Here is a 26,554-nt window from a genome sequence, read left to right as displayed (position 1 = left end):
GGCCGGGCTGTCTGATAAAGTTGAGAAGTCAGTTGGATCAGTCACTGTGGCTTAACCAGAGCAAATGTAGATGTACGGCCAGGTCGACCAAGTATCTGCTGTTTGCTTAAATGGGGACAGGATTGAAGAACGTGTTAAAAGCGCACAGTGTCAGAGAACCATCATTTTGTGATGTAAATTATAATTATTAGTATGACTAGTGCAGCTAGATAAGTAAGAATAACATAAGTAAGATCCATTCAGAGAGCTGAGAAACAGGCTATTATAACTAAAGAGCAGCATGTTTGTGCCCTCTAGTGAGCTGCCATTGTCACATCTGGATTAGCTCTCTGTGCTTTGAGTCACACTAATTTTTCTCTGTGACCTGTGCCATGTTAGACTGGATCAGATTGCAAGCCAGTAGCGCTCCAGCATTTTAAATGAAATAAACACTATCACAGAACACCATTGAGCAGAGAATGTACCAGCTGTAACTTTTACAGTTTTAGCTCAGCATACACAAACTTATTATACTGGCCTCACCCTAGTCACCCCGGTGTTGATGTCTAGCTCCAACACTGCAAGTACAATCCCTGCAAAAATTCTGGGCTGATGTGCCTTCATATGCATTCTATTGGCTTCCAACTATATAATGATATACCACAAACTACTTACTTACTTATTGGTAACTTACCACAACCCATTTGCACAGACACACATTATTTTACTGGAATGTATTTTTAATTTGAATTTTATTATAAAAAAGAGTTCTGTCCCTACAGGAGTGTGAATTTCAGAATCAATATGACTTTAAAAATGGATGCAGTTCTCTTTTACTGGAAGACAAAGCCTGTCCATTCAGAACAAACGAATCTGTAGCTCTGTCATTCATAGACACTGTCAAAGAAAAAGGTTGTAAAAAAATCTGTGAGAGCAGCACTGTGGGCTTTACTGACCCCAAGTGGCTCAAAATGAAATATCCTACAAAGAAGCAAACCAAACAATGGTCCATTGTACAGTTAGCTCTGTAGGGCATACAATGAAGTAAGCAGATGAAGCGGAGTGCTGAGAGCAACACAATAAGCCCAGTGTTGTTGATCTGCATATCTAAAATGCCACTTTATAGTCAGGGAAACAATGGACTTGACCAAAAAATTCAAAGGCCTTTTCTCTTCTTTTTGATTGAGTCGCTCCTTTCCAACTTTTATCAAGCTGTGTTTTCAATAAATTATGTTCTGATGATAAGAGCATTATTCTGAAATAATACAAATAAATAGAGATATTCTAAGTGGCAAAGTCTCAATGTCCTGTACAAACATGGTGTAGAGAGGTAGAAAGGACACTGAGACGTTGAAAATAGCCCCCACAACTCTACCAGTTCTATTATGTAAAGGTTTTATCAGAACGTGTTCCTTCTGGTTTTCATCCTGATAAAGAAATAGTGTGAATGTCCATGTACTGTCTGTCTATGTGCAACGCTATTAATTACACACTTTTAAATTTAGTTCAGACCACAGTGTACAAGATTGGAAATGTACTTAGAACACCCTTTTAATATGCAAACAGATGGCCTAATAAGCTGCATATTGAGATTATTATCACTGAACAAATGAGTTAGGGTCATGCAAATGATGTGTGCGTTCAGTATTTTGAGATAAGCCCAACTTACAGTAGGTCATTACAACTGTTCACATTGATTTCAGTTCACTGATTTCACAACAGCGCTCGTCTCCTGCCATTTTAAACTTTCTCCTCTTTTAGCAGAGCCAGGATCCCTTCCCTCCTGGAAGTGTACGGTGCGTGTTTCAGCTGAAGAAGGTGAGCGGGAAACAAGTTTCCACTGGGAGCATACATCTCCTCTCCTTTCTGGCCCATCAGGGAGCGCAGAGTCCTGTTTCTAGACAGCATCTTATCATAAAATTCTAACCCTCCTTTGGCATAATCACGGGAAACTCCAGCTGCACGTCGATCTGAGGTATAGTCAATCCATTGGTTGAGAGCATCAGAGGTGAGGAAGTAGGATATGGCACAGAGGCCCAGCGCCACAGCATTCACAGCTCCACGAAGCAGCAGAGGCCCGGCATGTAGTCCAAACACCTGCTTTAGGACGATGCTATACACCCACAACCCACCCAGGCAGAATGGGGCAACAACAGCACTCATGACCGGCCCTCCAGACTGTAAGCGGGCCACTTCCCGCGCTATGGCAAACTTCTGTGCCTCGGGCGAAAACACCAGTGCCTCCTTCAGAGCACAACCTGCATCACTGTTCCAGTCCACCATTTTGCCGTTTATGAATACGGCGCGGTTGGTGATTCCACTCGAATCATCAGCCGTGCTGTTGAAGTTTGCTGGGATGCCGATCTGGGCACCTGCAGGGAGCCAAGGAACTCCAGCACCAACTGGATGGAAACCAAAAGAGGCAAAAGCAGAAAGGTTCTTGGGCGAGCTGATACCATAGTCCTTCAACACCTACAAACGATAACAACTTTTAAATGTGGATGGTATACAACTTTTTTTCATTGCACATTGTTATCCTCTACTTTACTGCAATTACTCCATGAATTATGACATTGTTATAGGTTTGTATCACTTTATATATACTACTCAAATACAATGCTTTATAATGACTTTCTTAATGTAATGTACATAGATTCTTTTATATTACCTGTTGGAAAACACCCTGCAGCTTTTCAGACAGCGTGACTGGCTCTCCTTTGTGCCAGGCCTGATAGAGCCGTCGATAGGAAATATCAGGGAAAACGTGGTAGAACATGTTGGCTGCAAAGATCCCACCACAGCTCGTGATGAGCAGCGGAGTCCTGTACTTCTGAAGAAGCACAGAGTACTTGAGGAAACTAGACGCCATGTTATGTTTTCTGTGTACTGCTGCAGATTTCAGTAGCTGGAATCTGTGTAAAAGAGGGAAACAATATGTTGATGAGTTAACTGCCTTCCTCTGTGACATTTGGTATGGATTTGAATTGTTGAAGTAAAACTAAATTCTTTTATTATTATTTGTTATTATTTGTCATTACCTTCATCACAAACCATATTCGATTACATTCAGGTAGATAAGACAGTGCCTGGGCTGGGCATCATGATTTCAAGGTTATCAAAAATATAAAAGACAGTAATAGGACACAGGACTATAGCTGATATTAAGTGCATTAATGCATTATGTTACTTTATGTTCCCTTTCACATGATGCACCTCTTGTATACAAAATCGTCATACTTTAAATAAATGAGCAATTACTGAGGATTATATTCAGGTGACCCCGGAAATGTCTAAATAAATACATAGGTATTGTAATGCCGTGCAGAAAGAATGGTTCACGCATGACGGTACATGATGGTTTGAAAAGCTGCAGTTCATTGCATTATTTTTTGTGTCTAATTCAGGTTTTCCAGTTCTTACTACCTACACCTCGACACAGTTAGCTAACGTTACACGGTACAGTTAAGTTAGCTAAGAGCCTAAAACTACGAGTAGCTATGACAAATAGCTTTATCTTATTGAATGAACAAAGTAATGAGAAATAAAATGCACGGCACTTAATCCCTTCTTAATGAACAAATATTTTATAAGATAACACTCACAAGTTCGCCACATGTTTACAAGGACAGACGCACCGTTTAGATGAGAGCAGGAATCCTGGCCGTAAAGCGGGTTGGCTGTCGTATTAGTGTTTTACGACTATTTTACGACAGTTGAAGCGGTATGGTTTGACAAACACACAGCCGAACTTTAACACAGACTGCTAAAATAAAATATTGTATTATTTGTGCGTTACTTTTATTATTATTTATTTAATTACGTTCCTCCATATTACAAATAATTACTTATAAAAAATCATAACGTTCATTTTCTTCATCTTGAATTGATTCTGACATATTTAGTCTTGTTTCTAATGTGCTAATTAATATATTGTGATATACCTGGGACGTACTGTAGTTAAAATAATATTTCTCCTATGTTTACCTAAATGTCTTCTGCGTCATCTGTCAATTGAAACTGATGCACACTCAGGTGAAGTAGTTTTAATAAAGGCACCCATGGCTCAACAGAGTACAAAGATTGAAAATGCGTTAATTGCACATAACCAGGAATTCTTAATGAAACAATACTTTGCAACAAATCAATCAGAGCTTTATGCGTACACCACTGATGAACACTATACTTTGTGGCCTCTAGAAACGGCAAGATAAACAAAACTACAATATATAAATACAGTAACAAGGTCGACAACATGAAATTGACCTGAACAGTGGGAAATTCTTACAAATTTCTTTTCTATGGTATTAGTATTTCCATTGTATTATTATTACCTCCTTACAGTGTCTTTGGTTACTGTTGTTGCCCTGATGAAGACAATATCTCTTGATAAAAAATAAATGTGTACAACACAATCATTTTCATCGTTGTGATTGTCTTACAGCGGTGTCACCATTAAAGACAGTTTCCTTGGTAAAATCCTCAGTGGGACATTATTCCAGGTGTTGAAGTATGGAAACAGCCTGCCAGTGAAGATGTGTGTGAATGTGTGTATGACGGTGTCGCAGTCTTGATTGGAGAAGACCAGCTTTCCTCTGTTCAAGTCCAGCTGCACTCGGATCCGCTGAGGCCGGTCTTTCAGTTGGAGGACAGAGACTGGGCGAGAAGGCGAAAACGCTGTGAATTTACCATTACAGAACCTCAGCATCCATAATCCCGACACTATGTCCCCCATCCTCTGGGCGTCTGTTGCTACGACTCCCAGCGCCCATACGTGATTGTCTCCAACTTCCACATCCCAGCTGTGGCTTCCTGAGCTGTAGCCGTCAAAGCCGAGGACACAGCGGTGCTGCTCTATTCTCTCTGGGATTGAAGGAAGAGTCTGGGTCGATCCCGATCTCACATTGGTCAAGCATTGATCTATGTGGAGATCTTGATGGGCAGTATTGGGATTCAGGATTACAGGTGTGTACGACACAATCTCCTTCATTTTGCACCAGACATTCCACCTCATATTTCCCAGGTACTTGGCAACATCGATCAGGGCTCCTGTGACCTGCTGAGGGTCATCAGGCAGAGGTCGCTGGGCTTCTGTGGCCAAAGTGCTGACCTTTTTTAGGAAACACAGATCATCATCTGCCAGTCCTCCTTCTAAGTCCTTGATGGTACTTTCCAGGGCGTTTATCTCTCTAGTCAAACCTGCAATCTTGCCTTTCATCATGTTTCTTTTACGCCCCCCTTCTTCCTTCAGGGCTGCAACCCTGACCTCCTCCTCAGTCTGCAGGAACTCCCGCAGAACCTGAAACTCCTCTCGTATCGTCCTCTCTGTCTCCTGAGTTTGGCTCCTAATAACTTTATGCAGCTGCTCACAGTTAACTTTCATGTCACGGAACAGTTTCGCTTTCTCTCGTAAAGGAGCCAGCGACGCCAGGAAAGCGTTTCTGTGAACCTGTGCTGCTTCGTCTACAGGTGTCAGTCTGTGGCCTGCGTGCTCTCTGGAGTATCTACACACCACACACACAGGGAGCCGGTGGTCCTCGCAGTACAGCTTGAATTTCTCGGTGTGCAGACTGCACATCAGTCCGGAATCCACCTCCAGCTGGAAAGCTTCGCACAGGTTCTTCAGCACGAGATTGCGCGGCGGCGGTCTGGAGGAGGACACCGTCTTACACACGGGACACTGACGCACTCCTTTCGTTCTCCACCACTCCACGATACAGACATTACACAGGCTGTGGCTACAAGGAAGCAGGACGGGGTCTGTGAAAATGTCTCGACACACGGGACAGGAGAGCTCTTGACGTAAAGCCGACCAGCTGACAGCCATGTTGCCCCGCTTCTTCTTCTTCTTCTTCTTCTTCTTCTGAACTTCACACTCTGGATGACCAGAGGAACAGGCGCCCCCTGGTGGCTGAGCGATGTAACAGCACCATGTGAAACAAATCACACATTGAACTCAGCTCTCTTTATCACTGTGAGATGAAAACAGTATCATAGAAATAGAATAGAAACACTGAAACTAGGAGCTGAATGTTTGAGAATGCACGTCGAAAGGGGGAAAATATGTTTTTTAACTGAACAATCCACACACACTTGGAATATGCACGTGCCTTTAGGGAAGAAAAACAATCCACTGATGGAAAAACGTTCATGCACTGACAGCTGCTTCATCCAGAAGAAAACAGCAATGCTTTGTAGATCATTAGATTGTTTGTTGAAGATTGTGTTTATGAGATTTAAATCTAGGCACTGTCCCCCTGTGATAATGTCATGTATTGTAACTGGCAGGACATTTTTCACACTTTTAAATTGCATTGTATTTTTTTTGTTTGTTTGTTTGTTTCACATAATGTCTATTTCTGAAAAACGTGATCTGAATCTCTGAAAGGACAGATCCCAATGTATTGTGAATGAACTATTAAAGAGACAGATTTATAAAAAGAATTCAGATATTTAAAGATTATTTTCAAAAGTTGAAATCACATCTTTCAGGTTTAAAACCATATTTCCCCCCTTTCAACATGTATTTTCAAACATTCAGTGTTTCTACTTATTGAGACAAAACACAGAACGCTCCGACTCTCTTTCATACCGTATCATCTCTACATCTAGGAAGGCGTTACCATTTGAGGCAGCTGATTGCTGAGCATCGGTCTGAGCATGCTCTTCTTTTTCTGTGTAGCTGCAGTAAGCAGCACTATGCATGATTACTACTTCCTAGAGTCTGCACTTTAACACATGCAGCACCAGAGCACGGTTTTGCCACCATAACCAACACCCTCTGAAGTGCTGACGCCCAAATGTGTTCTGAAGAAACTATTTCAAATAAGCATTATTTAAGGAAAACAGAAGAAGAGCTCACTACAGCTATTTTAAGTTTTGCTGTTGTGTGAACTTGGTTTCTCAGTTTTCAGACAGATACTAATTTGGGTTCTCCATGATGACATGTTGAACACTCCATCAGTTCTCTCAGCACCTACTTGTTATTTTACCAGGTGGTACCAAGACACGGGGAATGGCAAATGACATAAAATCTAAGTAACAGTCACATTTTAAAATAAGAATTGCTGAAGAGGCGACTAAAGGTCAATTTGAGCAAATGATTTTTTATGTATTGTATATTTTTAACATTACATTTCTCATTCCAGACTGAAAGAGACACAAAATCAGGCTGTTGCCCCATTTGCAAATGTTTTGTGTCTCATTTTTAGTCATTTGTCAATGGTTTGCTGTCATTTTAATTTATTTCTTCTCTATTTAGGATCATTGTGGTCATCATGTCACTCATTTTGGCAAATGTGTACCTCTTTGAAGTGATACTGTGTGGTTGTGTGTCCTTTTTATTGTGATTTTATTTGTCTGTGGTCATTTTGAACCTTTTTTCTAGTTGTTTTATGGATATTTTCTAGTCATTATATCTCTTTATTTTGTCATTCTTAAGCTCTGTCTATATTGCAGATTGTAGTTTTACACATTACACACTCAGTCAATAAATAAGAAAAATCAGAATGACTAGAAGAGATAGATGCATCACAAAGAGAGCAGAATAACAAAAAGCCCATCTCCCCCACATGTTTTCCAAACTACTGTTGTCATCTGTGGGTGTGATGGATGGGAACCACTTATTACAGCCCTATTAGTATGTGTTTTCCATTCCATCAGGAGAACCACTGCAATTGCCATGTGTTGTTGCACATGTACTATGTATAATGTAGAACCCACATTACTGGCACAGACAGAGTCAGAGAGCATATCAGTGATTAGAAAAGGGGGGGAGTGAACACACTTGTGGTTACATAGTGATCTGTAATGGTGTGTGTTCTTATGATGTGTGTGAGGAGCTCTAAGATGGGAGCACAGGAGCGGATTTCTACGCCACTAATATAACCTTGGACATGTAGGGGCGTAGTAGCACAGTAACACAACAGAGTCACTGTAAGACAGACCAGTACAGTTATAAAGAAAAAGTGTGTGCATATGTGTACTGTGATCAAGTGAGATGACATGATCCCAGTGCAAAGAAGCAGCTCACTACTGTCTCCATGGAAACAAGCAAGAGGCAATGGAGGTGTGTTTATGTGCTTGTGTGAAGTATGTAATATGTGTGTCTGAAGGGAAGGAGACAGAGAGAATCCCTGATTCTGCCCTATTGTATTCATCCGTCCATCATCCTAACTGCTTGTCCTCTTGAGGGTCTCTGGAGTGTTGGAGCTTATAACATTCATTGTCATTAGGCGAGAGGCAACCATTCACACTCACATTTACACCTATGTGCAGTTTAGGGTCACTGATTAACCTGACACGCATGTCTCTGGAAGGGGGGTTCTCACAGAAAAGCACCTGACCGGCCTCTTTGGTTCTTGGCATTTTAGGTCAATCTGAAAGGACTGAATTAAATTGAAGTTGATGACACCAGTGAGACCAGTACTTTTCACTTTATATAATAAACCAAAACTAAATTCAAACACCCTGCACTCTGTATGCCATCCATGTGACAATGCATCAATACTGACACGCACACGGACGTCATTGGTGCTTAATTAGCCATGATGCAGAAAGTCAATTACGCTCTTCAAGGTGGCCATGATGAACACAGTGACCTTTCGATGTACAAAAAGCAGTTTCAATTATCCTTGTAAGAATACAAGGATGACTGCAGGTGTGGGGCCATCAGAAAGACTCAACCTGCACTCTGTCTGACCCTCCTGTACAAACACAGGCAGCATCTCAGCAGCACTGGGGAGCATGCAGGCAAATTCTCTAATTAAGATCCCATCCACTTGCCATCATATTGACTGGAGTGGCCTCTCGATGCATGAATAAATCAGTAACCGCAGTTCAATTCACCACCTCTTGATTGCTTCCTACAGGTCCTCCATAACCGAAACAGATCGATGTAGATCCTTACATCAAGCATCTCGCTCCTCGATGAACATACGAGGAACTCTTTTGTAGGTGTTGACCTGACTACCTGATTTACTGTAAGGGCTTTTGTTTAAATAGATCTGTAAATATCCTAGAGCTGTGTGATGTTTGAGACACATATAAGAATATCTTTCTATAACATCCCTAATTATGTCTTCACATGTCATGTAATTATGTCATAACGTCAGTGGGCCATTATTCTTTTCGTTATACCTGTCACTCCCCTTCCTTGTATACACTCATTATCTTCTTTAATAGTCGGCACCCTGACCAGCCAGTAATAACAGGAACATGACCCCTCCTATTCTCGTCACAAGCAATTCTTTGAACTAGGCAAAGGATATTTCAACATACAGTGCTAAGTAGCGAGGATAGTGACACTTTTCCATGTGTGATGAAAGAAAGCTACTGTACTTAATGTGTAGATCTTTATTTCTTAATTTGAAATAATAATAAAATGTATGTATAAGAACACTGTGTGTATGTGTGCTATACGTACAGTGCAAACACTCTTTTAAATGCAGCCAGGTTTTCCAGGAAATACTGGGCAAACATACTGAGAGAGAGAGAGCACTTCATTTCCCATCACTTAGTCACTGTAATGTGAGTTACAAAACATGTAGTGCTTTGATTACTTACAGAGGTAAAGCTCATATCAGACTTCCTCTTCCTCATGTCAATTGAATTATTTACATCTTTCTCTCCCTCTCTCACACATATCTCTGACACTTTCTGGTAATGGACTACATCATAAACTGTTGTGCCAGTAATGTGGAAAATGTCTGTGTGTGCACGGCTGTGTGCGTGTGTGTGAACGGGAGGGAGTGTGTTTGTTGTTGTGAGCATTGCATTTGTCAATATATGTGTGTTGTATTAACTACTTTATATATCTGTCTTTAAATAATGTACCACTTGCACCTTGCTTGCTGTTGAATTTCAGTTTCACTTCTTCAAACTTATAATTATTAGGTTTCTGGAAAGCGTTTCTTTTCATCATCACTAATTAGTGTGACTAATTTATAAGCCAATCAGAAGGTAGCCACCTGAATGAGATACCTGCAGACCTCGTCTGTGAGGATCACACAGTTCTTCACCAAGTTACTGGATCAGGTTTGAGATAACCAATGTGATTACTGAGACATGATTCACAGCCAGCAAAATGTTATAGAGTGGTGCTCTTTAGTGCTTCTGCACAGATCTGCTGGTAAACTCCACTACATGCAGCGTCGTTTACCACACCAGAAGATTAACTGCTCACACAAATGAAATTGTAGCCTACAGCATCTGCTCTAATGTATTCCCAATATCACCCCATCCATCTCTCGCTGTCTATACCCTCTTCTCACACGCAGCTCAGTTATTTTGTACGCTCACACACACACACACACACACACACGCCTCCTTCTTTTCTCTTGACTGATCTGATTCTTATCTGTCCCTTTGACCTCCAGCTAAAACAAACAAAAAAGGGAGCTACTCACAGAGATGAAAGCAGTACAGCGAGGAAAACATGGAAACGTTCTTCCGTAATTATGACTTAGCATCTCATGATGTTGAGCTTCAAGGAAAAAATACAGAAAGAAATCTATTGAGAAAACTACTGTATATTATATATTATATTTTAATTATATTGTATGTAATGTTTTATTCTTCAGAATACGTTTTACAAATGATAAACATGATAAGTTTGTTTTATTCAAGTAGAATGGACTCGTCAGAACCAACAGTGGCAGCCTGTAACACCTGTGCTTTTACCAGGCTTATGCACATACAACAGTATTGTAGTCACTGGGAATGATCATTAACTAACTCACCTGGAGAATGAAATAAGGTAGTAGTGACCCAGACAAGTGACTTGATCAGTGATGTGTTGCAAGAGGTTTTCTGCATAAGTTGGTCCTGAACTTCACAAATATCAACAAACACAAATGTTCTAAGCTGAAAAAACAGAGTCATGATCGGTTTTATTAAACACACCCATGTTTTTTTGTGTTGCATGCCTTTGTATTAATGGTGCAGGGTTATTTGAGGAGAGCTTTTATCCATTGTGCAAACAGGATTAAAACAGCAGAAGAAGCCAGAGCTATTGGTAATTTAATTTATTTCATAATGTAATTTTATCAAGAGATATTAGTGATTCCAACTCCATACACAGAGCCACACATTTGATTTCGTTTCCCATGTAAATGACTCCTCTTATGGGCTAATTTGACCGGACTAGCCCTTTAAAGAAGTCCGCTATATAAGGGAACAGTCCATTTCACTTAACAGGGGGGGGGGGAGTTTACTGCTTGGTAAGATTTCACAAAATGTTAACACACATAAAAACGCCCTGGAAGAAAACCAACAAGGTGACTGCTGCTCGTTTTTAAAAACAGTCGATACTACACTACACAGAAAACTACGGGACATGGTTTGATGTGTTCATTAAAGAGCCCCCCCCCCCCGGGCTCGGCTCAGCTGTTGGCTCTACAAAGACCAGCTGCTCGACGCCTCGTCACCAGACGGTGGACGTCTGCGGGGGAACGGGCGGCGGTTCTGGGCCGAGGAGGACGGAGTGAGGGCTAACATGTCGGCGTGAGGACGTCTCTTTGTGTCCACGACCGCGGAGCCCACACTGGTAAGTGGAGGGAGGGGGCAGAGAGGTGTCCCTGCTGCTGCTGCTGTGAAGTACAACTCGTCCGTGTAGCTAAGTGTCGCCCGCTGGTCTCCAGCTCAGGAAACACCCGGGGAGCGTCCGTCGTTCCCCGGAGCCTGAGGACGTGTGGGAACCGTGTGCGGAAATATTCCTGTGTGCTGCAAACGTGATGAAGAAGGAGCAGGAGACCGTTATTCAGGGGCGGCTGCGGCCGCCGTCTCTCCCACACTGACGGGCCTTGTGCCGTGTGCGTCCCTCGGGGACGACATTTAAAAACACGGCTCGTGTCTCCTCGTCCGTCACAAACGAACACGAACCTCCCGCAGCTGGAGGCTCCGGAGAGAGAGAGAGAGTGAGACGGTGTGTGAGGAACAGAGGGATTCTTCATGGATCAAATCATAGGATGAGATCATTCAGAAGCACCAGGCAGCCTGCAGAGCTGCACACACACACACACACACACACACACACACACATTAATCACTATTAATAGCAAAGTGAAATCACCAGCTAATTTTGCTGTCTGAGGACAGATCCCTCTTTATCCTTCCATCATAACTTCTCTGAAATGTCAAACCCTGCTGCTGCTGCTGCTCATTGCACGGTGACCGTGTTGCTGCAGACTTTGGGATGTGATTTCACAATTTCCACACAACTTAATTAAATGTGTACAGGCCGGGTTTCTCCAGGAGATACCTCTGATATTTCAAACACATTGCTTATATTCTGCAAAGCAGGCTTGTGACCAGAAGTTCTGGGTGTTTGGCCCTTGAAGAGTAAAAGAAATTTGAAATGAGGGTAATTAGCTCATTACACAGGGGGCCATTAGGCATGACATATAACCTATGAGTTTCTCTAGTGTAAATATATACATGTGTGAACATGTTTAACTATATGAATGGTATGTTATCATTTAATAACTATAACATATTCATTATCTAGTGTTTCACACTCATGCAACTCAGAACACACACACAACACATTAAGTGATATCACATTATCCCAACAATTCGTAAGGAAGTAAGTTTCTAAGTTTATTTGTCAAACTGAATTGATGATACTCCTTGAAATTAATAACTGCATGCTGCTTTGGCATGGTAAACTGACATATAGGCCTTTGCTGTGCAGCATGTTAAGTGACAGTGATGATGAAGAAGCATTTTCACACCTTGTTCAAGCTCATTTCATCACAGGGCACAGATACAAGAAGCAATATTTCTGTCCTGTCTCCATGTGACAGAAATGGTCATTCACATTCAAAGTGAACTTTTTAAGAAAGAAAAGTAAAATACATATTTAATAAATATTTTATTAAAGTTGCACTAACTTGGTTAGTGGTCGTGGGACTTATCAACATTCAAAATACATGGAAAGTCACTAACCACAACATAGAGTTCATAAAGGTGCAATACACACATGGATAAAAACACATATTTAGTCAGGACATTGAATGGAGTTGACGTTTCAGCATTGAATGTTGATTTTTGAATAATGGTGACACCTCCAGCACCAGACCCAGAATTCTGTAGAAGGCTAAAATGAGGATCATTACAACAATACTATTTATTTATCTTCCAGCCCTGAGCCATTGTGCTATATTATTGCCTGGTCATTGCAAAAGAGGTATACAGTGGGCAGTGAGTGGGCTGCAGGTACAGTTGTACATTTCAGTGTTGTTGTGAATTTAAGAATGTGAACTGTGAGTTTATGTAATATATGTAGTTTATAGACTATAAATTACAAACATACCTATGTAACACAACATGATGTTTTGTCAACCACTGAGAAAAGAGGTGTTTCCCACTCGAAGAAGTGATGGCTCCTTGCAGCCAGTGTAAACTTTGAGAGTAAAGGAATATATCAGTTAACTGATGAGCCTTTGTACAGTCATACTATTGAGACCATTTTGTATGTACTGACTGATACATTTATAAATCTACAGTGTTCTTTTGATTAATATAATCCCAGCTTTTAATAAGCTGTCTTCTTAATCCCTCATTGAATACGATTTTAACTATTGACATACAGACAGGCTCTGAAAGCACTTAATTTTTCTTTCAGTGTCATTGATGTTTGGCAGTGGTTCAGTTATGACATCCTGTGACCTGACTCAAATTCCACATAAGTAAATTGTCGGAGTGGATGAATGGAAAGGTCAGAGTAGGAAATGCCCCCAGCGCCGTGGTCGTTAGTCAGGCTTTTGGGTTGTGTTTGTCAATTGTGTGTGGGTGGCTGCCTCTTCAGAGAGAAATCCTTAAAACAGTGTTGCATTATTAAAAAGAAGTGAAGTTTATGGTTAAACAGGATCTCAAGTAATACTGTGACTGGAATCTGCCAAGTTTAGTCATTGCTGATGACCAACAGTCATGTGATCTGCTGTACATCCATCTACTAGGTTAGCTGCACTTTGTCCTCCCAGCCAAATGTTGCACAGGGTGTAACTCTGGGTATGAAGTCTCTCATTGATGGAGGAAATAAGATGAGGTGGTACCTGACTGCTCACCTAATTTTCTGAAAAAAGCTGAAAACTGCTGCTTTCCTGTTTCTTTTTTATAGTTACGTTTAGATTTGATTATTTGGCAGATGCTTTTATCCAAAGCGACTTACAAACGAGGTAAAAAGCAAGCAAGATATCCAAGCCAAGAAGTGAATCTAACTATAAAACTGCTTCAGTTACAAGGGGATATGTGCAAGATTCTTTCCTTTTTTTTAAGGTTTAAGTGCAGAGAAGGGGTTGTAAGATCATCACAAAATTGTTTTGTCATAATGAAGCTAAAGACATCTCAAGTTTAAGATCATTTGAATACATAGTATTATCAGCAGAGCTTTCTGCTGCTCAAATAATCATCAGAAAAGAGACATACTGACAAGCAGGGCAAAATAATATGTTTGATATATTTTATACCTGGAGACTATTGCCAATATTGATGCTGAAACTTAAGGGACATTTTTTTTCACCAGGTCACTGATGACCTTTAAGGAATTATTGTTTCAAATTGTCTTGGTGACAAAAAACAGAACCTTGTCGCTACTAAGCTTCTAAACATTTCCACCCTAAAGAAAAAAGTATTTGCCGGTTTGCTTCAGAGCAAAATAATCTAAATGGGTTTCTTAAGCTAAAGTTAAAAAAGTTCCACTTCAACTCACGAGCAGTAAAGGTGGACTGGTCTGTCACGGGACAGTATTTGAATCTTTAATGCATTTTTAACTCAACAATGACTGAACACCTCCTTTGGATGATCGATGACTGTTGATATCACTGTTACAGTACAGACTGGGGTGTGCACCACTGTGTCCCTCCTTAATCCTGTTGTGTGAGTTATGTTGCTGCTTTGTTCCCATGTGAAGAGGGAAGTGCCTTTATCCTTTCCCAGCGCAGCAAACAGCCACTTCTCAGGGGCTTTATGTGAAGACAAAACAAGGTTCAATACACACCATTTCTGTGTAAAGCCTTGCAGAGTCATTTGTGGGCAGATGTGCTGCCAACTGAGGACATTATCACCTCCTTTAGATGTGTTGTTTCTAACTTAAGGTGTGATGTAAAGCAGTGTAGATTTTAAATTGAGTTTCTCTGGCTTTGCCAAAGGAAAGAAATAAAAAATGAAGACTTTGTCTTTCTAAACTTATCACACTGTTTTGAAATGCTGTTCACACACCTAACATGGTTCTGTCCGCTCTAGTGTTTTCAGAGTGAGCCTCTTGGAGGCGAAGGCCAAAATAACAGTACAAAGGTTAAATCTCGTCTTTCTGTTTTTAGTTTATCACAAACAAAATCATTCATCACAGCCGTCACCTCTTAAACACAATGTGAACAGACCTAGCAGCAAAACACAATTTATATTTTGCTCTGTTCACAAATCTTGTGTTTGGTCAGATGTGTAAACAAATATAAAAAGTGTGGAGTTTGTGCATAATACTGCAAGTATGTCGGCATAAGTTGGCATGCTGAAACATGATTGTTTGTTTGTAAAGCCATATAACTTTGGTTAGATGACTAGCTTTGGTTGGACACAGTAAAATTTCCTCTCACAAGCTTCCACTCCCAAAGGAATTTGGGTTTAACTGGTGTCTGCGGATCATTTTAGTCTCAGAATGGCGAGTGGTGTTTTGGAGAACTATGTACCCCACCAAATAGTCCCACAGGGGGAATGCTGACACACCCTGCAAGGTTGTGACCTCGCTTGGCTTCAGCTAGGCCACGCCATGCATGACTGGTGTGAAAAGCACAGCTGGTGGCAGGTTCTGTGATACTCTATTTCTGCACAGCACTGACAATCCATGACAATGTCTTCTGAAATGGAATAACGTCTCAGGAACTGATTTTGTGACTTTCAACATCAAGAGGTACTTTGCCCAACCTGGCAGGCTGACTGCTACAGACTGATCAATTGGCTGGCTGACTCTGGAAAGGAAGGAAACCTCTTCCTTCCCTCCATTGTGCTGTGCAGGAAAGGATGGACTGTGGCCAGCTGACAGCTGTTTCCTGATGGACGAAGGAGGAGTGGATGCATGGCTGGGTGGATGTTGAGAGTGTTGTGCTAGTAATGAGGGAATGGGTGTTTTCTTTTTCTTTTCTGCTTTTTACTGTTGCTACACTTACACTAAAAATCGGATGGTTTCAAGGTAAGATGTAATAAATACACTTCATTGAAATGATTTTTATCAGTGATTCATTGTACATAGAAAATAACAATTAGGGGCTAATTATGATGAGAATTTAAGCATCACGGCTGATTTGACCAAACTTCAATCTTTGTCAAGCCAAATATGAAATCACACAGTTAGATGATTATAATAATTGCTACTGAAGAACTGTTTGTGGTCAATAGGGGAGACTGTGTTCCAGAAGGAGATGGTAAAATAGTAGAGCATTTCAACACTGTGTATTCATCACCATATTGAAACATCTCTATCAACCTTGTCCTCATGTGACCTCGCTTCCTCTCTCTCGCTCTTCTGTTTCCGATTTCTCTCACTCTCCACTTCTCTTCTCTTGCTCCCCTCCCATGTCTCGCTCTTTCTGTAACTCTCTCTCGTAGCTGTGTGGCCAGCTGTGGTGTAAGCTTTTTGCCATAACAGCATGAGATCGCGTGATGCAAATTAAAGCTCCTACTAGAACTCACTGCCCTTAGCAGTTTGAACCACACAGAATCGTCGTGTCAATGTACTGTACAAGCTGTTTCTCTGAAATGCATCAGATTCATTTGTAAATGTGTAAATAAAATAGTTATTCATCTATTTCGGAGCCATCGTACTTCCCTGTTGGTTTTGTGGTTGTAGTGAGCTCAGGATCTCATCTCATCTTATCAGCCTGGTTACTGCTACTAACCTCCTGCCGACCAAAAACAGACTCTTTTTCATGCATTTGTGGTAACGGAGCTAGTGATGCTGGCAAAGTGCTAGTAATTTTCCAATGCTTCTGTTTTATATTTAAAATTTATCTCCTTACAAAAACACTGGCAAAGTAATGATTTTATTGGGCAGACCAGCTCATTACAATAGAAGACAGGTACTAGTCACTATGCATTTCCTGTAGTTGTTTCACGATAAAAGCCCCTGCGGTTTGTCAGTGCTCTTTATATGAAACAGAACATTTGGTTTGCATTAGTGGTATCTTAAGACACCACATACAGCTCCAGCTGTAGAAGAGTGAATCAGAAAAGGACCCGTACTGCATTTCTGAAGGGAAGAATTGGAATACAACAATGGCACAGAGCTCTAAACCAGAGAGACTGTTATGTAACACTGAAGCAAATGCTTCAGTCTTTTTAAAATAATGCTTCCCCTCCGGTTATCTGCACTGTAACCAGTTTAGTGCTAAGTTTGAGTTGAACCAGATTGCCCTTGCAATGGCTAAGCAGGACAATAATATAGTGGGTGTATGTTTATCCACTGCTTTGGGGCTATGACAGAAATACTGTACATGCAGTCATTAAGTATTCAAAACCTTTTACATTTATAGCTAGGGAGCCACTGGAAGCCAGTTCAGAGATATGAGCAGTGGTGACATGGGTCCTTTTTGGCTGTTCAAAAATAAGATGTCCTGCTGCATTTTGGATCATCTGAAGAGATTTGATTGTGCATGCTGGTAGCCCTGTGAGCAGAGCATTGCACTAGTCAAGATGAAATGACGAGTGCCTGCACTTGCAGTTTCATAGCATATTTTGAAAGGGAGGCTCTTGATTTATTTTGCAGGGGACAAATTTGCATGCTGGAGAAATGAAGCTGTGGTTAGCAAAGGAAAGTTGCTCATCAATGAATCAATGATGACTATGGCATTTGTAGCAAAGTTTGATGGGACAGTTGTTGAAAACCCCAGGTTGATGCTGTATGGAAGGTCTGGTTGGAAAGAACACACCTTTTGTTTTTGACAGATCGAGTTGAAAAAGTATTTGTTTTTTCGATTTAAACAGAGATACAGGCAGAGGGGGTTGTAGTACAGTACCCCTCTTACTGTGCATGCTGAGGTCCACTACACATGTCTGTGTTTCTCAACATCTTGAATAAACAGTACAGTAATCTCAAAGATGGGTGGAATGGCCTTTGGACAGTGGCCCTAAGACACCTGACTAGAATATAGGGACTTTAAACCTATTGACATGTTGGCATTTGCTGCACCAGATTCTCAATTACTGATAACTGGTCTTGAAAATATATGTTGTACATGGCTTTAATGGTGCTGAACTCTTTGTCTTTGTCCTCTCTTTCTTTCTGTATTTGTTGTACTATTTTATCTCCATCGTTCTCGAGCTTCTGGCAGTGGACTGTTATCTCCATGGTGATGAAAAAGCAGCTCCAACAAAGAACCTTAACACCTCTCTCTTGTTCTCCCTCTCTCTCTCTATCTGTTGCTCCCTCCCCTCTGTTCTGTCAAACCCCTTTCCTCTCTTTCTCTATCCCCTGGTTCTCTATTTCAGCCAGGTGTGTCTCATCAACCACCTACTAGCCTACTACCAACCTTTACCACCACTGTGGAGGTAGCCATGGCGACCAGCGCTGTGCCAAGTGACAACCTGCCAACGTACAAGCTGGTGGTGGTGGGGGATGGAGGTGTGGGGAAGAGTGCCCTCACCATCCAATTTTTTCAGAAGATCTTTGTGCCAGACTATGATCCCACAATAGAGGACTCATATCTAAAACACACAGAGATAGACGGGCAATGGGCAATACTGGATGGTGAGTAGAAAAATAAATGTCAAATGAACCAGAAAGCAGCAAAAAATGTCTTTATCTTTCATTTTCTTTTCAATTCTATTGAACAGCACTGATCAGAGAGTGAGGATTTGTATTTCCTCCTAAAACTCTTGGTGTTATTATTGGCTTCTAGCTAACAATATAAAAACTCTCTGAGAAACAGCTAGATTTTGGAAAATGCACTGTTATTGTTGTTGCATGTGGAAGAAAGGATTATTTGATTCTTTCCCCTATAAAATACTCAATTTGTGTTGGAAACACTCTGGAAACAATTAGAAAACCACAGAAAAAATGTTTATGGGAATGCATCTTTGTGTAAACATTTGACATTCTGCTGACAACCGTTTACATCTGCCAAGACACGAAAGTTTTTCATGTTGTGACTAATGTTCTACAGTATAGAACAGTAGCCAAGGTGTGAAGGTGGTGCTCAAGGAAAGGTCACTGGGTCATAGGGTCACAAGAGCTACAAGTGTCTTTCTCCTAGAATTATAAAAGTGCACAAGGGGAAGTGAACACACAAGCCTCAAAGGAAACAACAACAACAACAAAAAAAAAACAGACATTTGAAACGGGTCACAATAACAAAATTGCACAATATTCTTGTGTGATGTCTGCAAACTGGGTCAGTCTATATTAACTATTTGATGTGAGAGAGTTCCCACTGAAATATTTACTGTATATTACTGAAATCATTGTAAAATTCAGCATGAAAACATTCTTACTGATAAAAAGGATAAAAGATAGATTAATATACATTAGTTTATGTTAGTTTTTGTTTTTAATATACTGGACATTGAGATATGAAATGTCAATTATTATTATATTATTATATATGTTAAGATTTAAAAACATATATAAAAATAATAAAAGTTAAAAAGACATCCTGCAAAATGTACTAATGTACTTGTGTACTTCCATCTTTGCAGTGCTGGACACAGCTGGCCAGGAGGAGTTCAGTGCAATGCGGGAGCAGTATATGAGGACAGGAGATGGTTTCCTTATTGTCTTCTCTGTAACAGACAAGGCCAGTTTTGAACATGTTGACCGATTCCATCAACTCATACTACGGGTCAAAGACCGGTAAGATACGACAGCTCGGCGATGACTTTTGTCCATGGACCCACACTCACACAGCAAAGGGATTTTCTGGCCTGGGTATGATTTGGTTATCATGAGTTTAGTTTATAAGAAAATGGTAAAGTAGCTCCCACTTAGTTAGACTAGCTGTAGCTGAATATCAGATCCCAGACAGCAATGTTAAGACTTCCCTTTAACCCCCTGGGGAAGACAATTGAAGACGACGTAGCAGCAAGACAACAGCTCGTATCACCTCAACTTCCATTTGTGTCGGATATCAAACTTACTGTATCTAAAAAATGGTGTTGATAGGCAAACTACACCCAGAGTTATAGTAAATGTTTCCCAAATCAAAAGAATGATTCCAAAACATTGACATGACAAACAGTTTTTAAGTTGAATTATGAAGCACAAATCAAAAGTAGTCAAAACCAAAAATACCCTGGACCCCAGCGAGTTAAAGAGAACAATCTTCACATTGTAGAGCAGACCTGGCAAAAGCACACAGATGGTGTGTGAGAGACAGGCACTGTGAACTAAGCCCTCTTTTCTTTAGTGCAGATGTCAAATATGCTTTGTCATCTGCTCAGCTTCCCTTTTCTGTTTAAGAAAGATGCATTCTCTTCCAACCTGTGCCTTATTTTTGGCTAATAAGCTATGTCTATTGTTTTTGATAACATACTCACCAACGTAATTGCTGTGATCTAGAAAGACTGTGCAGAATCAGTCCATTTAGATGTGAGCAGTCAGATAAGCTTGACCAAATTATTTTGAAGTGAGCACAAAAGAGAATGCACTCACTGAATTGAAAAACTGTGTGTGCAGAACTATGGTAGATTTACTAAGACAAAGTCTTTGTACCAGGAAGTCAGAGTTGCCAAAAGAGGAAGTAGTTCTGTTAGATCTAATACACTATTATGGTGAAAGTGGGTGGTGGTGGTGGTGGCCTAATGGTTAGAGAAGCCACCACTGTTCCGTCTCTTGTTGGTTGAATCCCTCAGAATAGCAGGAGTGAATCAGTTTGAAACAAGTGAAAAGCAGTCCTCCTTCCTAAACACCACTGTGGTGCCCTTTAGAAGGTCCTCAATCAGCAGTTGTAGTGGGCAGCTTCTGGTTGTGAATATGTGTAACAGTTTGAATGTGATCGGGGTGTTCCTACAATAGAGCTGTAACCTCAGTCTGATTCTCTCTCAGGTCAGAGTGGGTTTTGCTTACTCGGCAGACATTATTTACTCTGCATCAAGAGATAGCATTGTCAAATGGTCAAAGATCAGGATGTCTTGCTTTCCACACTCCTGAAACTGCAGGTCACATCAGTGTCTGTTATGTTGCCAGTTATGAGTGTAGATGAAACGGTGACTGTGCTCACCCACAGTGACTGACAACAGAAAACAAAGCAGAGCTTTTAATAAAACAAAAATAGAAACTAGAACTGAACAAGTTGTCCATATTTGGTGATGCTCTACTGCTAACAGATTTTTAAACAAAGTTTGCAGAAGTCTGATTTCTCCCGTCTGTAGAAAATGATGCTCTTTTTCTTTCTGTAGTAGTTGTTCAGTGGGCAGGAACAGCAGAGGCGCATGAAATCTTTTCTGCACATAACGGTGTGAGAATTTGATATCACAGTGATCAGTACACAAACCATTTGAAGTAAAATGCCAACCACTGCTAAGATTTAAATGTTCTACTTAAAAAGAAAAAGAATTGCTAATAATCTGAAAACTAAACTCTGTCGCGTAATATTGATCATCACAGCCACACTTACCTATATTCTAACTAAAAATTCTGCTTTGACTGCCTTTTGATTTAAAGTAGAAACTAAAACTAACACTGGGACTAGAGACTGCAAGAGCACATACAGTACCTGCTGCCTACAGATGGGTGTAAAGAGGGACACAATATAATTACTGTGGTGGATTGCACAGCTAGTAAACTGGTCATTCATCTTTATTCTGTCTGGATAACATTAATGTCATTATCACAATTAAAACTTAGAATAAAAGCAGAAGTATGAGCAAAACATGACTAAATTCAATTGTGTTTTTTTTTGTATAGCTACACTGAATAAGTTTATGTCCATAATGTTAATATAGTGGAACCAGTTTACTGAGCTGTCAACCTGCTCTAAGTGGTAGACCATGAAGTACAAATGATCCTATCTGCCAGATATGTATCGTTGCACCCGCTACTTCACTTCTCCCACTGGGGCGCACCAAGACACCAATCCTCCACAGTGAGGAAACAACCTCTGTGTGCTGCATTTAGCCCCATATCTTGACCTGACATAAGCTCTAGAAGAAAACTATAAGTACTTTTCAAAGCTAGCATGTCTAATATTTATTTATGCAGAAATATGTTGTGTGTCTTTTTCCTTTTCTTCTCAGGGAGGCCTTCCCCATGGTGCTGGTGGCAAACAAAGTTGACTTGGTCCATCTGAGAAAGGTCACAACAGATCAGGGCCAAGAGATGGCTGCAAAACACAATGTAAGTAGTGAACCACTTCTTAAACACTTGAGCATACGTTTAACAGAGTAAAATGAAAAGTCATTGATCACTTAGATGATTAATTGTGTCTTCAATAGTCTAAGGTTAGAATAAAAGTTGAAATGAAGTAAATAAAAAATGTTTAATTTGGTTTTCACAGCTAGACTGTGACAGTTCTTACTGTAACTAATAAAAAGCTTCAAAACACACTGAGATTCCTTTCTTGTGGTGTTGAATTAGTTTGGTTTGGCCCAGAGGAATTCAGGAAAAATGGCAGCTTTCTGTAAGACACACATCTAAATCCCAGGATATAACTTTCTTCCTACTTTTGTACCAGATGAATTTTCTTTTCAGTATTGAATAGAAGCAGCCTGATGTACTGTATATGTACGACACTGAGGGCAGTTTACACACTAGGCATAACTGAGTCATTGCTGTCGTTTCCATGACTGGTTGCTTGTCTTCATGTGACTTCCTTCTGGTTCCAGGTTATTTGGCAACTGTTATTTGTGGCTCTTATTTTTTCTTCAACTATGCACAGCAGCATGTGGTTTTTTTCTCGAAGGTTTCGGCTAATGGGATCATATTCTAGAGATCTCTAACCAGCCACTATGACCACTGGTGTTTAGGTTTGACATATTTCTTCTTGTTTCTACAGATAACCTATATTGAAACCAGTGCCAAGGATCCACCGATGAACGTTGACAAAGCCTTTCATGAGCTGGTCCGTGTTATAAGGTAAGCCCAGGTTTCACTTGTTTTCAATTGTATGAAAGTTAGGCAGTAGACCAGTTTACTTTCAGTAAGTGCTAATAACATGTAGGCTAGTAGTGATTGGCTCTTAGTACTCCATTGTCTACAAACCTAAAGTAGTCCAGTGAAATAGTTTTTCTTTCTCTTTTTTCTGCGTGTATATTGCTTGTTAAGATGTTCGTGCCAACTAGACAGTGTAGTCCTGGTCCTGGATGTGAGAGCTGTGAAGTGTTTTTAAGGAAGATATGGAAAATGAAAGAAAAAAAAAAAAAAAAGAAAATCTCAGAGCTATTTCCTGTCCTGACACATGTGTAATTTCAGAAGAATTTGGTTTGTGTCTGTGTTTTCTATGCGGTCATATCCTGCTTCAAGGCCTTCTATTGGTGTCCAATAAACAACCAGTAGTCATATCGTATTATTGGAGGCCTACCACCATACAGCAGTAGAGGAGCACTGTATTTACCTCTGCGTCTGTAAAGAGCCATCAACCACTGATTGAGCAGCAGATAGTTGTGACTGTCTGTAACTGACTCATCTCTTCTTTCATATTGTACCAAAGCTGGCGAGAGCAGATTGATGAGTCAACATTGCCCTCTTGTGGTCGATAGTCAGTGATGGCGAAAATATAAAAAAGGTTTCATGAGGGTGGTATTGAACATCTTCTGTAACTCTCTACAACAACGGGACAAAAAGAAAAGGAAGGAATGAGCTTTCTGTTCAATCATTCCTTGAACACACGCTTTAGATATATTTTTTTTAATGACATGATAATGGAAGGTTTCAGAAAATCTTAATTTTAAGTTCTATATTGTTAATGGTTTCTGCTATGTTCCTTTTCTACCACCACAGACAACAGGTCCCAGAGCGAAACCAGAAGAAGAAAAAGAAGATGAAATGGAGAGCAGAACGCTCCACAGGTTCCCACAGGTTCCACTGCGCCATATTGTGACCTCCCTCGTCCTTTTTATCATTATTACACACACACATGCACACACCCACATACCTTTTGGATGTCAGGGAACTCCCCAGCAGTGGTTAACTACTGGAGCCCAAAAGGGAAGGGAAGGGGGCTGAAACATGGATGGATGGATCAAGAGCGACAGAAGGAGAAGTGAATCTGAAACGATCTCCTTCGAGCGAGTGCTATGCCCTCTCTTCTTAACTGAACCTTTCAGAGGTTTTGTTTTTGATCCCTCACATGTGCATTCCACACAAAGCTACAGTGTGATCGAACTATTTCTCAATCAAGTGTAATTTTTGAATTTATTATCAAATACGGCACAAGGCAGGAGCCTCCTGGGAAAACAACAGATGTCAGAATCAACTTGATCACGAAACGTTTGTCTTCTTAAGCAAGGAAAGGAAACAGGAGGGCTCTGAAAATGGTGCCTCACATCAAACTCCAACAACCTGCTGGCTGTCACCTTTTTTATCCACACACCCCTCCTTTCTGGAAGAGAAGCACCCGTGATTTCTAGATAGGTCGTCTGTGTTTCCTCTTTGTAGAGTGGACTTGATAAGGGCATGGCAGATGAATATCAGAGTGGTGGCAGTGTTTTCCTTTGGTGAAAATAGATGTTGTGCAGTGTTGTTGATGAGTGAACGGCGAGTTGTGCACTAGTGCAGTCAAGTATCAGTTCAGAGAGGACGGAAGGATGTGTTGTAGTGAGCAAAAGAAATGTGACGTGATGCTGACAAATTGTGCCATGTTGGTTGACAGGTGAATGATATGGCCATACCAACGTGTTGAATATGTGTTTAAATATTGTGACTATAAAGGAGAATAAGATCAGTGTATGTGGTTACTTGTAAATGTAACGGGGTTAATGCAGACAGGGGCCATGTTTACAGACGCTCGTATAAAGAATTATATAAATATGAAAGTATACAAAAGCCACTTTTCAAGTATTTGAAAAGAATTCTTGTTGGTTTAGGTTTCCTCTTTAGTCATTACCAATGGTATAATCAGTAAGCGCAATTTTGGACCAGCAGCTACATGAACAATAGCCCTGTTGTCTGTCTGTTTGTTTGTTTTTTATCTTTTTGCCTTATGAGTCTTAACAAAATTTACTCTCCCAGTTTGTTTGTATTTAAAAAATAGAGAAAATTACAATTATATTTGTGATATAAATGAACTCTAGTTATAGAGTGCAACGTAATCCAATTCAATGCTGTATTACAAATGATCTGTAGGACATTCTTAATGAAATAGAATAGACTTTGGGACTCTGAGCTGTTTCAGATCTGAAACGGGCTGGAGAAGCTGATTTGCACTGGTCACTAACCAAAATAATGTGATGTCACTTTATTTCACAGGGGCTCTTCAGAATTCAGGACTTGTGTTAGAAGAAGAATCTTGCTCAGTTAAGGACAGTACTGCTTCAGTTGTTTGTTCATTGTAGCCCGGGTAATGTCAGTCAGAACAAGGCAGCAGGTTTTAAGCCATGTTAACCTAGCCTAGCTACAAACTGCTTTCTATTGTAGGGAAAGTGTACACACAAAGCAACAAAGCATTAAATAGATTCACATTTGTAGTATTGAGGTGATAGCAATGTACAATATAATAACCTATGAAATGGCTTGTACTGTTAACGCACTAAAGCTTCGGTGGAAAACCTTTTTCTTCATCTGGAAGAATACAGTCTCTTGAAGGAATACATTTTTGCACTTTTAATACAATTTTGGATGTTCCTATTGGCATCTCGTTCTGTGCTCGAATCTGTAAGCCAAAATGAAAGGCACAGTCAAAACTAATCTGAATGTAAAATCAAAAAACGAAACAAATAAGCAGGCGATTAACATTGAAGCCCCGTGTGCCTGTGTACGCCATTTGCCATGGCGATGATTGTAACGAAGATTGAATGAGCTGAAAGGTAATCATTGCAAAGGCATTGTAGGATGTTACTCCGTTATGAATTAAGAAGGTTGAGTGTGACAAATCTGGTTTATCTGCTCAGCATGAAAGTGAAAATCAGCCTCAGCAAAGATGGAATACAGTGTAACTCATCTACCGTTAAAGGGACTTCACAAAGAGTTTCTAGAGAGGGACTGGAAACGAGTACTGACCGTACAGCAAAGAAGCACCAGACTCTGGATTGTGGGGGAGCAAAAAAATGTCAGAAAAAAAAGTGTTGATGAAAATGTTGCATCATGTATGTTTGATACTATTTTGTATTATTGATATGAATTATTGACATGATTGATATGAAGTGTTTTTTAAACAACTGAATAATTTATTACTGTCTGTTACCTCAGCGTGTCCCAGACCTGGACAAAAAAAAAACAAAACAAAAACTGAACTCCTGCATATTTTTCTTTTTTGTTTTTCCTTTCTGACTGTCAGTGACTGTCAGTGACTGTCAGTGGGTTAAAGGCCTTTTGCATTTGAGCCACCATGTAAGAGACTCAGAATGTTTTGTGAACTAAGAAACAGAATTGGGTCCAGAGTTGAAAGAGGATAAAGAACTCTGCTCGTTCAACTTGTAACTTTGAAAAGTGTTAAAT

The 26,554-nt window shown here is 40.4% G+C and overlaps 3 protein-coding genes across 4 annotated transcripts; 1 reads left to right on the top strand and 2 right to left on the bottom strand.

The window, feature by feature from the left end:
* Positions 1 to 1,169: 1,169 nt before the first annotated feature.
* tmem177 (transmembrane protein 177) lies at positions 1,170 to 3,644 on the bottom strand. 2 transcript variants are annotated; one of them, XM_026375592.1, is made up of 3 exons: positions 3,582 to 3,644; positions 2,648 to 2,891; positions 1,170 to 2,451 (listed from the first exon to the last, which is right to left on the bottom strand). In XM_026375592.1, exons 2-3 carry the CDS (start codon positions 2,846 to 2,848, stop codon positions 1,720 to 1,722), a joined length of 933 nt encoding a protein of 310 aa, XP_026231377.1. In that variant the 5' UTR covers positions 2,849 to 2,891; positions 3,582 to 3,644; the 3' UTR covers positions 1,170 to 1,719. The 2 variants fall into 2 exon arrangements, with proteins under 2 accessions (XP_026231377.1, XP_026231378.1); XM_026375593.1 differs by having other exon boundaries at positions 3,615 to 3,642.
* A 770-nt stretch (positions 3,645 to 4,414) lies between these two features.
* On the bottom strand, positions 4,415 to 6,681 carry LOC113172732 (nuclear factor 7, ovary-like). The gene is made up of 2 exons (XM_026375744.2): positions 6,583 to 6,681; positions 4,415 to 5,887 (listed from the first exon to the last, which is right to left on the bottom strand). Exons 1-2 carry the CDS (start codon positions 6,679 to 6,681, stop codon positions 4,415 to 4,417), a joined length of 1,572 nt encoding a protein of 523 aa, XP_026231529.2.
* A 4,665-nt stretch (positions 6,682 to 11,346) lies between these two features.
* Positions 11,347 to 26,330, top strand: si:ch73-116o1.2 (ras-related protein M-Ras). The gene is made up of 6 exons (XM_026376068.1): positions 11,347 to 11,521; positions 18,457 to 18,715; positions 19,663 to 19,816; positions 22,198 to 22,297; positions 22,956 to 23,035; positions 23,900 to 26,330. The coding sequence occupies exons 2-6, from the start codon at positions 18,523 to 18,525 to the stop codon at positions 23,997 to 23,999; spliced, it is 627 nt and encodes a 208-aa protein (XP_026231853.1). The 5' UTR covers positions 11,347 to 11,521; positions 18,457 to 18,522; the 3' UTR covers positions 24,000 to 26,330.
* The last annotated feature ends 224 nt before the right edge of the window (positions 26,331 to 26,554 follow it).

Source organism: Anabas testudineus, chromosome 21 (assembly GCF_900324465.2).
Source record: "Anabas testudineus chromosome 21, fAnaTes1.2, whole genome shotgun sequence".
In the NCBI taxonomy this organism is placed as follows: Eukaryota; Metazoa; Chordata; class Actinopteri; order Anabantiformes; family Anabantidae; genus Anabas; species Anabas testudineus.
This window is presented reverse-complemented; position numbering and strand designations above follow the sequence as displayed.